This window comes from Herpailurus yagouaroundi, unplaced genomic scaffold (genome assembly GCF_014898765.1).
Source record: "Herpailurus yagouaroundi ecotype Mexico unplaced genomic scaffold, PumYag 140, whole genome shotgun sequence".
Lineage (NCBI taxonomy): Eukaryota > Metazoa > Chordata > Mammalia > Carnivora > Felidae > Herpailurus > Herpailurus yagouaroundi.
In genome coordinates, this window is record NW_024412395.1 from 58,151,746 (window position 1) to 58,164,794 (window position 13,049).

Consider the following 13,049-nt stretch of genomic DNA (forward strand, 5'->3'; position numbering starts at 1 on the left):
CACTGGGTGTTGTATGGAAACCAATTTGACAATAAATTTCATATATTTAAAAAAAAATGATAGCCAAAAAAAAAAAAAGAAGGTTTTATTTCAGCATTATTTGTGGTTTTGTTTTACTTGTTGATTTTTATGGGTTTTTTTGGGGGGGGGCGGGGGAGTAGAGAGGGGAGAAGTTTCAGAATCAAATGACTGCCATTTTCTTAGTCCTGAAGTTACCTGAAAGTATATTTTCAAATTACAAAAGATTTTATTTACTTTAAGCAAATACTTGCATTTTATATCAAGTAGCATTTGAAGCTTTTAGTTTTCTTGAGAACAAACATTACATTTGAAAATTATAAAACAGAAGATATTTAAATTTATTGCAACATATTTTGGATAAAAGAGAAAAGTGAATGATATATAAACCTCTATGATGTCATCTTGCCATGGAGTTATCTATAAGTAATAATACTAAGTAGATATAAAATATGAAGTGTATAAAGTGGTATAATGTACATATAATCAAGTGATAAGTAGTCCAAGTCTTTCATATCACTCCATTGACAATACTCCCAAAACAAAAGAATCAATAAATACAATAAAACAGAACAGAAATGAGCCTTTTGATTAAGTGAATTTAGATATATCCATTTGTGATGGGCTAATTTGAATGTAAATCTGAATGGAAGCTGCCCTCCTTCAAACTGTGTCTGAGACCTAGATGATTTTGCTTTCACAGTGGGACCCCCTGTAGAGCTAATAGCTAGATAGTTGCAGAGACTCACCTTAGGCATTTCACTAACCTTACAATAATGCAAAGTCTCACTTTACTGATTATCATCTTTTTTAACCTAACTTATAATGTTATGGTGGATTTTACTACTTCAGAGTGCCTGCTCTACTACATACGAGGCAGTACAGGTATATAGGGGTTTAAGGCATAGTCACTTTTCACTGGTACCTTAGAATTTTGATGTAGAATTTTAAAGGAAGTTTGCTAATGTAAAGGTATATATATTTTAAAATCAACTTTTTGAATAATTACATGTACAAAATTAAAATATGGACAAATGTACAAAATTCAAAAGGTACTGAAGGATGTACAAGGGAAAATCTGCCTTCTATCCCTGTCTTCCAAGCATCTCCCTTGTTCAGAGTAAACACTTAACTGCTGTAGATCAGTATATATGTATACAGTTTTAAAAACACAAACAGGAGTTTACTACTCTTTGCTTTACACTTCATTTTATAAAGCTGAGTCCATGTAAGTATCATTACATTTAGAGCCACGTCATTCTTTTTGACAGCTACTTGAATGTATACCGATGTATTTAACCAGACCCTCATTGATTGGCATTTAAATGGTTTCTGGCTTTTTTTCCTGGGTTATATTTAGGTTATGTTTAGATTATATTCTATAATTCAAAGAAATATTTTCAAATGGCTTCACTTGTCAGATGTTAAGGAAATATTTCACAAAAACCTGGGAACTTGGAGTTTAGTTTTAAATAGATGTTTTCCTGTCTACAGTCAAGGCTTATATTGACCTTTTCCTTAATGAATTTCAATCTGGTGACTGTTGAGTTTCAGCAAGTATTTATTAAATTTTTCTGTAATCTGTGGTCAGATTAAATAGAGGAGATGATTCCTGTGTTTAGGAGTACATGCCTGTCAAATTTCAATTTATTTGTAGAAAGAACTTTTAGCATCAGATGTTAGTTCCAAGGCTATAGAAGCTTCTAAAAATGTTGAAAAGAGTTGAAAGAATTACAAATAAGTTTAGTGATGGTGTCACTGTAGTAGTAGGAAGATTAGCAACATTAAAAATTAAAGTAGTACTACTTGTATTGGTAAGAAAGAACAGGTGTGATAGAAAATTCTGTGCTGGTGGATGAGGAGACAGCATAGTATTAATAGTTTACCTGTCAGCCTTTTGCCTCTTTGGCAAAGGTTTAGAAGTTCTCTTAGACTCTTTCTATAGTCTAAGATATCTATTTCTTAAAATTTTTCTATTTGTAAAATGCATGATGGTTAGTTCCTTATTTAAGGAAATAACTCTGAAGTTTCATTTGTAATTCATTTGGAGAATTAAGTTATAATGGTTATTTTAAAATAGCTTTATTGAAATATAGTTCACAAACCATAAAATTCACCCATTTTAAAGTGTATCCCTTAGCAGGGATAGTTCCTGAGATTAGTGTTTGAGAGTCTTTTCTGAGCATGGTTGGGGTCCTTCCCACTGTTTCTATACAGGCAAATTAACTGGCCTACAGTATTGCCTTTATTTTCAATAAATTAACCTATGTCCTCCCAGTTGCCTTTTACCAAATCCTCCACTGTTTTGAGAGTGTTTTAGCCTTGAACTTCTTCATGCTGTGTTGCAAACAAAGTAATTTTCTTTGGAAAGAGATTAGAAGCTATTTTTTGGTTTGTGTTCCCTTACCCCCTCCCTCCTCCACCCCTGTAAAATCTCTGAGCCTTGATCCTGGAGGCGAAGGGAGGAGAGAGGAGCAGCAGAGCAATGGCATGCTTTTCTCTGAGGACATCGCTGCTTTAGTAGCTCAGTGCTAGGGAGAAGAGAGAAGGAAAACACATCTTCTTGGTTTGCTTCTCCTGGCAAGATACCAACTCTTTGCAAGCCAGGCCAAGGGTGATTGGGATCCCAGTATTAGTATAACACTCCAAGTAGAGCCTCTGCCCCACCAGCTAAGGTTGGGTACTAGAAGTGAGCCAATCTCTTCCCCACTTCTCCCACATCTTGGTGGTATGTGCCTGGAATGTAACTTTAGGAAAAGGTAGATGAGGGCAGTGTTGTTATATGGAAAAGGATCACAGGTTTTTCTGAAATGAAAAAAGTCTTCACGTATATATTTCAGAGAAAAGAGAACACACATCCACACAAAAATATGTGTGTAGATTTGTATATATATTCACAGTAGCATTATTTATAGCAGCCAAAATGTGGAAACCTATGGAACTTTCAGCTCTGCGAGGGGAGAGGGACTGAACATTGAATTAGTGGTTCAATCAGTCATGCCTCTGTGATGAAGCTTTCATAAAAATTACTAAAATGCAGGTTTTGGAGAGCTTCCATGTTGGTTAACACATGGAAGTGCTGGGAGGGTGGTGCATCTGGAAAGGGCATGGAAACTCAGCCCCTTTCACCATACTTTGCCCTCTGCATCTCTCTTTTTTTTTTTCATCTTAACTCTTCCTGAGTAGTATCATTTTATATTACATTGACAAGCTAGTAAAAAAAAAATGTGGAAACCCAAATGCCCATCAACTAACGAATGGGTAAACAAAATGAGTTCTGTGTACATTGGAGTAATAGTTCATAATTTTAAAAAAATGAAGTACTAATACATGTTATAACAGGGATAAACCTTGAAAACATTATCTAAGTGAAGCCAGTCACAAAAAAACACATATTGTAAAATTCCATTTATATGAAATATTCAGAATAGACAAATTTGTAGAAGTTAGTGGTTGTCTAGGGCTGAGTATGTATGTGGGGATGGGGGGGTGATGGAGAATGACTGTTTCATGGATATGGGGTTTCTTTTTTGGGGTGAGGAAGATGTTCTAAACTTAGATTTAATGATAGTTGCATATATCTATGCACATACTGAAAAACATTGAGTTTTACACTTTAAATGGGTGAATTTTATGGTCTATGAATTATATCTCAATAAAGATGCTAAAATAAAAGATAAAGTCTAGTCACTTGTTATCTTTTAAAATTTGCAAGATATATCTACTTTTTATTCAAATACTAATCAGGCCAAACTTGCAGAGTTTCTGTAATTTTACAAGTCATAATGGGGTCATATTTGCTATCTCCATAGGCAGTCATTTGTATATGTGAGGAACATATTGTGATCTAATGTAATTTACTTTTTACATAGTAAAAAGTTTCATAGTTTTCTATCTTGTATTCTATACTGACATTTTGAGTATATTATAAATTTATTGAACGCTTTTTTTGTGATACTATTTATTTATTTATTTATTTATTTATTTATTTATTTATTTCTAGTGTTGTCATTAAGTTCTCCAATTCAAAGCTTTCCGTCTTTATTCTTTTTTTTGTGATTCTCAGAAAATTTACTGCTAGTGTTAATAATTTCTAACATTTGTACGTCAGAAATCACTGATTTGAAAAGTGTGACATTGTGAATATAATAATTTTTAACCATGTCTCTTCAAATATTTTAGTATAGTTATTTAAATCATGTAGAATATAGTTTATATTTAACTTGCTATTTTCCTCTTTGATTTTTCTCTCCTCTGTGTAATAAAGAAAAGAGCATTTGTTTCACTAGTGGTTCTCTTGTGCTAGATATTTATAGTAACTATTTTGTCTCTGAAATATCTGTTTTTTTTTTCTTTTTGTTTTGTTTTTTGTTTTCTGTTTTACAAGGGCATCCCAGTGTTGCCTTTGTCATTGTATGAATTCTTAGGAAAAAAGGCGAGATAATAATAGTCCCTCTAATTTCTTCTATCATTTTAAATTCTCATAGAGGTTTCTTTTTGCCCCAGTAAATTGTTCTCACAGTAAAAGTAGGCACAAATATCAAAATATACTTTTGTCTGAATGTATATGAGATATAAAAACCTGTTGTTTTAAAATTTGTTTTCTTTTAGTAGGTTGTAATGCTTTTCAAATGATTTAAAAGTAACCTTGGAGAAGGGTTACCTTAAAAATGTCTTAAAGTATTTATACATAACATAAGAAGAATGTATTCCAAAAACTTTTTTCAGAAATTATAAAATGTTTGTTTTTCTAAAAAGACTTGAGTAGCCATTATTCCCCACATAGAATAGATTAAATAGATTTAAATATGAATAGAATAAATTAATAGAATAAATAGATAAAATAGATTTAAATATGACTTAGAAAATTGGCATGTGATATATTGGATTATTCCCCCTTCTTTTTCAGGAACTCTTGGTGTGATAACAGAAGCTACAATAAAAATCAGACCAATCCCTGAATACCAAAAGTATGGCTCAGTAGCTTTCCCTAATTTTGAACAAGGAGTAGCCTGTTTAAGAGAAATTGCAAAACAGGTAAAAACAAACAAACAAAAAAGAACAAAAACCCACCCATATATATTTATAGTTTAAAAATTCTGCGTAACTGATTTTGTATGTCACATATAATCTTCATATTTAGTCGTGTTATATATGTGGTTTTTCCCCAGTTCTGTATGAAAAGGTAATGTAAAATCATCCCTGTAAGTGCAGTTGCTATTTCTTTATTTCTTGGTTTAAAGAGTGCTGTGTGATTTTAAGCCAAGGTAAGGTATATACTTGGGTTGATGGCTTTGAATGACTCTGCCTTTAATGAATGTTATGTTTTCTTAAATTATTTTTAGGTAAGATATTTTGTGATTAATTTGAAGTAATATATAATTTTTCTTAAACTAAGACATTTATTGAAATTAAAATAAATGGCTGATTGTCAGTGATCAAAAATATAGAAATTAAATATAGGTAATCAAACTTTATCAATACTTAGAATATGCTACTACTAGACCCTACTTTGTTTTATAATAGTACCTAGGCTATAGCTTAAGTTAAATAACATAATATAACATAATATATTTAGCTATAAGTTAAGAAGAATTCCCATTTTCTGTTCCCTTATTTAAAAAAAAAAGATATAATATTAAGGATTTTTAAAAGACTAGGTCGTATCAAGTAATTTTATTTCTGTATTCTGTGTATCAGTGTAGAAATTCTTGCATTTCTTTAGGTATTTGGTTCATTATTTGAACTACGATGGTTTGTGAAAAATTCTCATTTCAGCATTTCACAGTGGGGAGGAAATCAAGGGAGTATACTGCAGCCTGTTTCTTCTTGCTTTCTCCAAACTCCTGGAGTTCTTTAGTACTTCCCATCAGCTGTATGCAACTAGAATCTTGAGGCAAGGGACCTTTCCAACCTGACCCATATAGGTCAGCCTCCAGGTATATCATGAGCAGAGTGAAGCGAGGATCTGCTGAGGCAAAGGAATGATATCCAGCAAATACTCCATATTCATTGTGGACTCTTTCAAGTACGGAAATGGAAAGTGGTCAAGAGTCTTATCTTCCCACCATTCTACGACATAAATGTCTTAAAGAAATTTAAAATAAGCAAAAATATTTCACAGTTACTCACATATTTACCATTTTTAGGGTTCTTTCTTTCATATATTCAGTTTTGCTTTCTGAGACATTCATTTTTTCTGTTAGTTTTCTGCTTGGAGGAGGTTCAGCTATATGGTCACTTAATCTAACAGTTGACAAGGATAATTTCTGTAATTTCCAGGTAGCTTCAGTTACTTATCAGTTAAATTGCTTCCTGCATTAAGATTTAACCATAGGCCCCTTAGTCTTGATTGTCTTCCTGCTGGGTGGGAGAATAATTTAAAAAAGAAGTATAGTCCTAGAATGAATATTCTTAAACTACTGGCAGGTTACTTTGGTGGTGGTAAAGCAAAAACAAATGTTAATAGTTGAAACTTTTACAAGAAGAGCTCCTAATTCCTAGAACCTTGGGGATATTATGTTATGGTTAGGGTGCTAGAATATATAGTTAAGTATTATGCTATTTGCTAAAATAATGAGATGATATAATATTTAAATATTATTTTAATATATAAATATGTAATATACATTACATATTAAATATCAATATACATCATATATTTAATGTAATATTAAATATTATATTTAAAAGCAGGACTACTGAATAAAGGAGAAGTGGAAATAAGTTTCAGGAGTAAATACTATTTGTTATTCTGACATGATATCTGAGCACTGAGTAATAAAGTTCAAGCGTGTTCTGATACTTGTCACTAAAACCTTCCACATTTAAAGGCAAAGGAAGACAATTTCAAATTTAAGATAGCCTAGATGTTAAGGAATAAAAGAACTAATTGCAAAATGTTATGGTTTTGCCTGTGAGTTAAAACCTAGAAGAATGGAAAGCTAAGTTTTCATGTTGTTTTTTGTTTGTTTGTTTTGCTTTGTTTAGAAAATTACTGTAAGTAAGTTCACCTATTAAAAATCAAAACAAACCAAACATTTCCCATTATTAGATTGTATTTCTTATCAATTTCAATCTCCCTTAATGATTTTTTTTAAGTGTTTTCACCTTGTATTATAATTTATTCTTGGTGTTAAGTACTTTTATTTGTTTCTGTCTTTGTTAAGCTTTATTATTTCCCCTCCCCAAAAAAGCTTTATCATAAAATTTATAGTTCATAGTATCTCTCTTTTTCAAGTTTTGAATATGACATCTTTTTAATTGGCTATTGTTGTCTCCATTTTTTATGGCAAAATAAGCAAGAATGCCACATTGGATTTTTAAAAATAATTACAGAATCAATAAAACTATCTGATTTATATGTATTTTCAACAAAAGATCTTTGATGAGGTCACATTCAGTCTATGTTGGTCAAATCTGCCCCTTCACAAGCTCTCCACTCTGTAGAACACAGATTTAGTAGACTTGTGAAAAAATGTTGCTAGGTGATCTTGGAAGTAAAGGTAGACATATTTATGCTTTCCTCTTTTCTGCATTGTAAATATGTAAATATATCTTAGGTTTCATTAATGAGAAATGATGTACAAATGTATCAGAATCCTAAATTTATAATTTTATTAAAATGGAAATATTGGATTTAAACATAGTTGCTATAATCTGATGCAGTTTTTGTTACAATTTAATATATGCCCCTGATAGAAAGTAATAGAGAACTACTTGTGCTAATGGAAAGCAGGGGGTGAAATTTTCCTTCATCCTTGCATAAGTCAGTAAAAATTGCGCTTTTACTAGTTTTAAAAAATTCTTTGGATATTCACCAGTGACTGTAATCTAAATTGACTACACAAAACTGTATTGGGTATGTAGTTTGGAATAAACAAAGGTGATAGCTGATAGAAAGTGCTACCCTGTGGTTAAAGACCTTAAAGGAAAGCTCCCCTCTAATCTATAGTTTTAATAAATTGGTTCTGTGTACTTGGTAATAGACAGTTTTTTTTTTGTTTGTTTTTGTTTTTTTTTAAATTTTTTTTTTCAACGTTTATTTATTTTTGGGACAGAGAGAGACAGAGCATGAATGGGGGAGGGGCAGAGAGAGAGGGAGACACAGAATCGGAAACAGGCTCCAGGCTCTGAGCCATCAGCCCAGAGCCTGACGCGGGGCTCGAACTCACGGACCGCGAGATCGTGACCTGGCTGAAGTCGGACGCTTAACCGACTGCGCCACCCAGGCGCCCCATGTAATAGACAGTTTTTAAAGGCATACATACCACGTGACTAGAAAGTTTGTCTTTCTTGAAACTGATTAAAAAGCCTAGATAGATACTATTTTATTTTCAAATATTACTTGTATGAATGAAACAATTGCTAAGAATAGTTACTGTGATTTGGAGGTATTCCACTGTTTGAGGAACATATATATTTTACTTCTGCACAGATAGATAAGTATGAATGTTTACCTGCCCTGGAAATGGGCAAATGCTTGTATTATGGCTTAGAGACATTTACATATTAGTTTACAGAATGTACAAATCTCATATGTCAAGAATGGAACGACGTGTGCTGCCCTGCTTTGTACCAGTATTCTCAGGCAGAAAAATTGAGAAAATGATCAGATTTTGGCACTAGTTGTTCAATTTGCAATTTGGAATTTCAGCTGATAGGAAGAGAATTAAGATCCATTAAAATAGATGATACATGGTTTATGATTGTGCCAAATTCTTGATTGAATAATGAGTTGGCTGGTTGTAATTCCTCACTGTCACTTCATAGCACTTCCATTTTTACGGTATTTTCAGACTCAAGTTGCTTTTGAAATGGGAAACTGTATTTTGGATATATATCTTTTGGAAAGGAGTATACATGATTGTTTACAAATAGCAAAGTGGGCTCTTTGTATATTTTCATCACTGTTCTTACTGAAGGAAATAAATTAAGCAACTTTATACTGACAGCAGAAGGATTCTACTAAGGTCTCTCATCTAATCTTTGTCCACGTGAGGATTGTCCTCTTTCAATACTTCACTGCCTTGTGAGGAGCTAGAAAGGAAGATTTAGTAGAAGATTAATGTGATTCTATCTAATAAATGGCAGTCCAGTATAATCTCCAACTTAACTCAGTAGATGGGTAAGTAAGTGATTTTTAAGACTTTGAGAAAATAGATTTCTTACTGTAGCCTCTCAGGTGAGAGGAAATAGTGTTTTTTAATCAGAATATCAGTTTCAGGTATATTTTATTATTCTCTTATTGTTTGTTTAGAAATAACAATGATATTTTTATAAAGTTTTAAGGGAAAAAGGGTTGAAATAAGCTCAAATTGAGCAGTTTTTGAAGTCTGGGATTTTCCCTTCCCAGTAAAAACTTAAGAGTTATGCCCTGTAGTATTGAGGGAGGACCATATGTTCCATTAAGAGGAAACACTGTATGTGTGGCACATTTCCGTATGCATTCCTCCGAAAACTGTCTTTCTCAGTATCAGAACTAGGTTTGTAGAATTACAGATTGAAAAGGGAGGTTTTTCTCTCCCTGTCTTTTGGCAAGGTGTGGCCCATTCTACCTACCATCACTTTTATTTTAAACAGTTTTAAACTGATAGGGTGTTGTTGTTTTTTCTAGAGAGCTTAGACCATAATTTGGAAAGAAATACATAGTTCATATTTGACACCTCCTCAGACTATTATGTCTCAATTCTGAATTGTTCTGTCTTAAACTTGACTTATCCTGGAGGGGTTGAAATAAATTGAAAGGAGTTAGGTTTAGCAATTACATTATAAAATAATTAAAACTGCTTTATATTCAGTGGTAATTCTTGGAAATAATAATTTGTTATGTGTAGAAAAAGGCATTGTTATTTTAAATCATTATGTGTGTGCATGCACGTGTGTGTGTGTGTGTGTGTGTGTGTGTGTGTGTGTGTGTGATGCTTTTCTCCCTCTGAGGCAGAGAAAATAACCTAGCCCCTAGCTAAAAGTTTGATTAATTGGATTCTTTACTATGTGATCCAGCAGAATGTGTTAAACTTGAGGACAGTTACAAGACATGCTTTTAAGCAGGAGCTACTCAGAACAAGTCATTATACATGTACAAAGTGAAAAATGAAAATGATGAACCAGAGACTGTTTGGCATTATTGGCTCTTCCCTTATATAAATGGAGGGAAATATCTACTGTATAATATGTAGCTGTAAGCCAGTATGTGACTTCCAGTAGGACTAACCAGTTATACGAATAGCCTTAAATACTGTCTGATTTTATCTGTGGTACCAGCTCTGAGGAAGAACCAATTATCTGTCTACATTTTAAGTTTTTATATATAGAAATTTGCAGTTAGCAGAATTCTTTTCACATATCCTTTTTTAAACATTTTTTTTTGTTTATCTGTATGTAAGATAGTGTGCTCTTAACTTTATATTCAACAAAGTATATTGGATATTGTGTAAGTTAAATAGACATGATTCCTGTCTTCTAGTAATCACTAGAGATGTTGCATATCATGATAAATTTTATATGTTTAAACTTTTGTATGGCTAGGTACAAGGAGTTTGGTATTGGAGCTTTGGCTTCTGATATAGTGTGAGGTTACTAGACTATCTCCAAAATAGACTCAAGGTTTAGGAGTTTGGGCCATTCTAGAGTCTACACTGAATGTGTGATTTACTTCTTGAAGAAACAAGCCTTTTCAATTCAAAGGTGTTAAACAAGGCACCAAAGATATAGGACTACCATTCACTGCTTATATTTTATGTTTATGAAGTTGGAATAGTAGAAATCCCGATGCCTTTTGAGATATGTTAATATCGAATTTCTTTTGCTAGTATTTAGTAAACTAAGGGAAACCCTCACAAATAATGTATCACATCTGCAGTGCAAGTTCTGGTTTTCTCTGTGATAAGAAAGAGATACGAATTAGGTCCATAAAAACAGATTTTGCAGAAATCTTTTGATGTGTTTCTTATAGGGACTTTCTTTTTTTTGGAGAAAATGGTTAGATTGAGAAATCTGTTGCTTTTTTTAAGTTGTTAGTAAAGAGAATTGTACTCAGAATTAAATAAGACTAATGAGAGTGGTTGTTATTTATTTTTCAGGTTTATATATTAAATTCCTGGTTGTAACATCATTAAAGGAAGAAATTGTCAGCAGTTTGACTTAGTCAGTCTCGTACTAGTGCTTTGAGGTCAATGTGATTATTTATTTCTTCTTTGCTTGGGTAAAACAAAGATAATTGATATTTCCTTAAGGTCAATAATGAGTTTCTCATATCTTTTCAGACTACTTATTACATATAAAGTATACTTGGGTACAAGTCAGATGACATCAGATATTCTAGTAAAAATAAATTTATCATAGTAGGAAATAAATCAGTTATTTTATTAACTCCATTTTGAGTAAACAGTTTTTGTTTGATGTTCCTTAAATTCCCTGAATGTATTATTAACCCACCAAAAAAATTACTTGGTAAAACTATTCTCTCTCAGGTTATTTCTGGTCCCATACCACTAGGGGTCACTTTAACTCAAGAACCCTTTTCCCCCTTTCTTCATCTATGGAATACTCAGTATAATTGAAAAGCAGGGGAGTGAATTTAGAGCTCAAATTCTCCGAATTTGTGATGTCTCTAACTTTTAAAGGAAATATTTTTAGGTTTTCAAATTAGTTTCATAGCAATTGAAACATAATGTAGTCTTAACCATAGGTAGTGTTACTCAGATTGAATGTTATTTTTTAAGAATAGAAACATTATTTTGGTCTTTCGATTATAGGAACTTACAATTAGTGATACTGGCAGGTTTTCATATAAAATTCTAAGAGACTTTTCTGCTTTTTTTTTTTTAGAATGATGCACAGTGATTTGCAAATAATCAATGGCCAGAGGATCATAAAACAATCTAGATGCTGTTTTTTAATTTGGGTGCTTTACTTATGAGAATTTACTTGTGATGATAACTAAAATACTCAATTACTGACTTTTTAAAAAAATTACACTATTAAAACATGAGACTTAATAAAGCTGTGGTTTCATTTTGATCATTTTTAAAAAGCCAGTATTGAAAACTAATATTTATTATCTACATACACCAAATTCTCTTTAGCTTTTTATTCTTTTTTGATAAGTGTTAGTAGTTATTCTCATTTGATAAGTGTCTGTAACCATCTACTCTGCCTCGGTACAAATAGGAATAGTCCATGACTGACTCAGCTTTATATGACTCAGCTGTCAAGTTAAAATCATATTCAATATTATTGAATATTGGTTGTTATGTGTACCAGGTGTCCTGAAGCTTCCTTACTTATTTTTCCAACTTTTTAACTTGAAAGTTTTAAGCATACAGAAACTTTGAAAGAAGAGGATGGCGATCACTTGTATGTTTATCTTGTATATTCAACAATTGACTTTTTCTTATGTTTGTTTTAAATGTTTCTGTATGTGTTTTCTGGGCCGTTTAAAATTAAGTTGCAGACATCATGGCACTTGATCTCTAAGCATTTAAACATACATCTCCTAAAAATAAAGGTGTTTTTCTTCACAGCCACAGTACTATTATCATGTCGAAGAAAATCAACAGTAATTTCTTTAATGACATCCAGTGTTCATTCTATAAACAGATTATTTCAGTTACCCAAGATGTATTTTATGGATAGTCTTTTCAAACCAAGTTTTTATCAAGGCCTGCATATTTATTGTATTTTAGTTGTTTCAGAGATTGATTTCCACTACAGATTTATTGTACTAAACATACTTTCCCCCATTTTCTGATATATGTGTCTCTGTGCTGAATGTTTTCCCTAATAACACTTGATATACGTACAGGGGTAGTAGAAACTAGGTGACTGTAGGAGATGGAATTTACAAGTTGGTACAAATTTAAAAGTTGTTTTTGGGGAGGGTAGGTTCTTGGCTGGCTCAGTCAGTAGAGTGAGGATTGTGAGTTCAAGCTCGACATTAGGTATAGAGAATTTAAAAATACAATCTTAAAAAAAAAGTTTCATTTTTTGTTTTTTGTTTTTTTCTAAGAATGACAGAAGGGCTCTGA

At 32.2% G+C, this 13,049-nt stretch overlaps 1 protein-coding gene across 1 annotated transcript in view; it reads left to right on the plus strand.

The window, feature by feature from the left end:
• Positions 1-13,049, plus strand: part of AGPS (alkylglycerone phosphate synthase) — a 145,334-nt gene that overhangs the window by 84,393 nt on the left and 47,892 nt on the right. Inside the window, exon 11 of the mRNA XM_040475477.1 lies at positions 4,928-5,055. Within this exon, the coding sequence (XP_040331411.1) occupies positions 4,928-5,055 (128 nt within the window). The remainder of the gene's footprint in view (positions 1-4,927; positions 5,056-13,049) is intronic.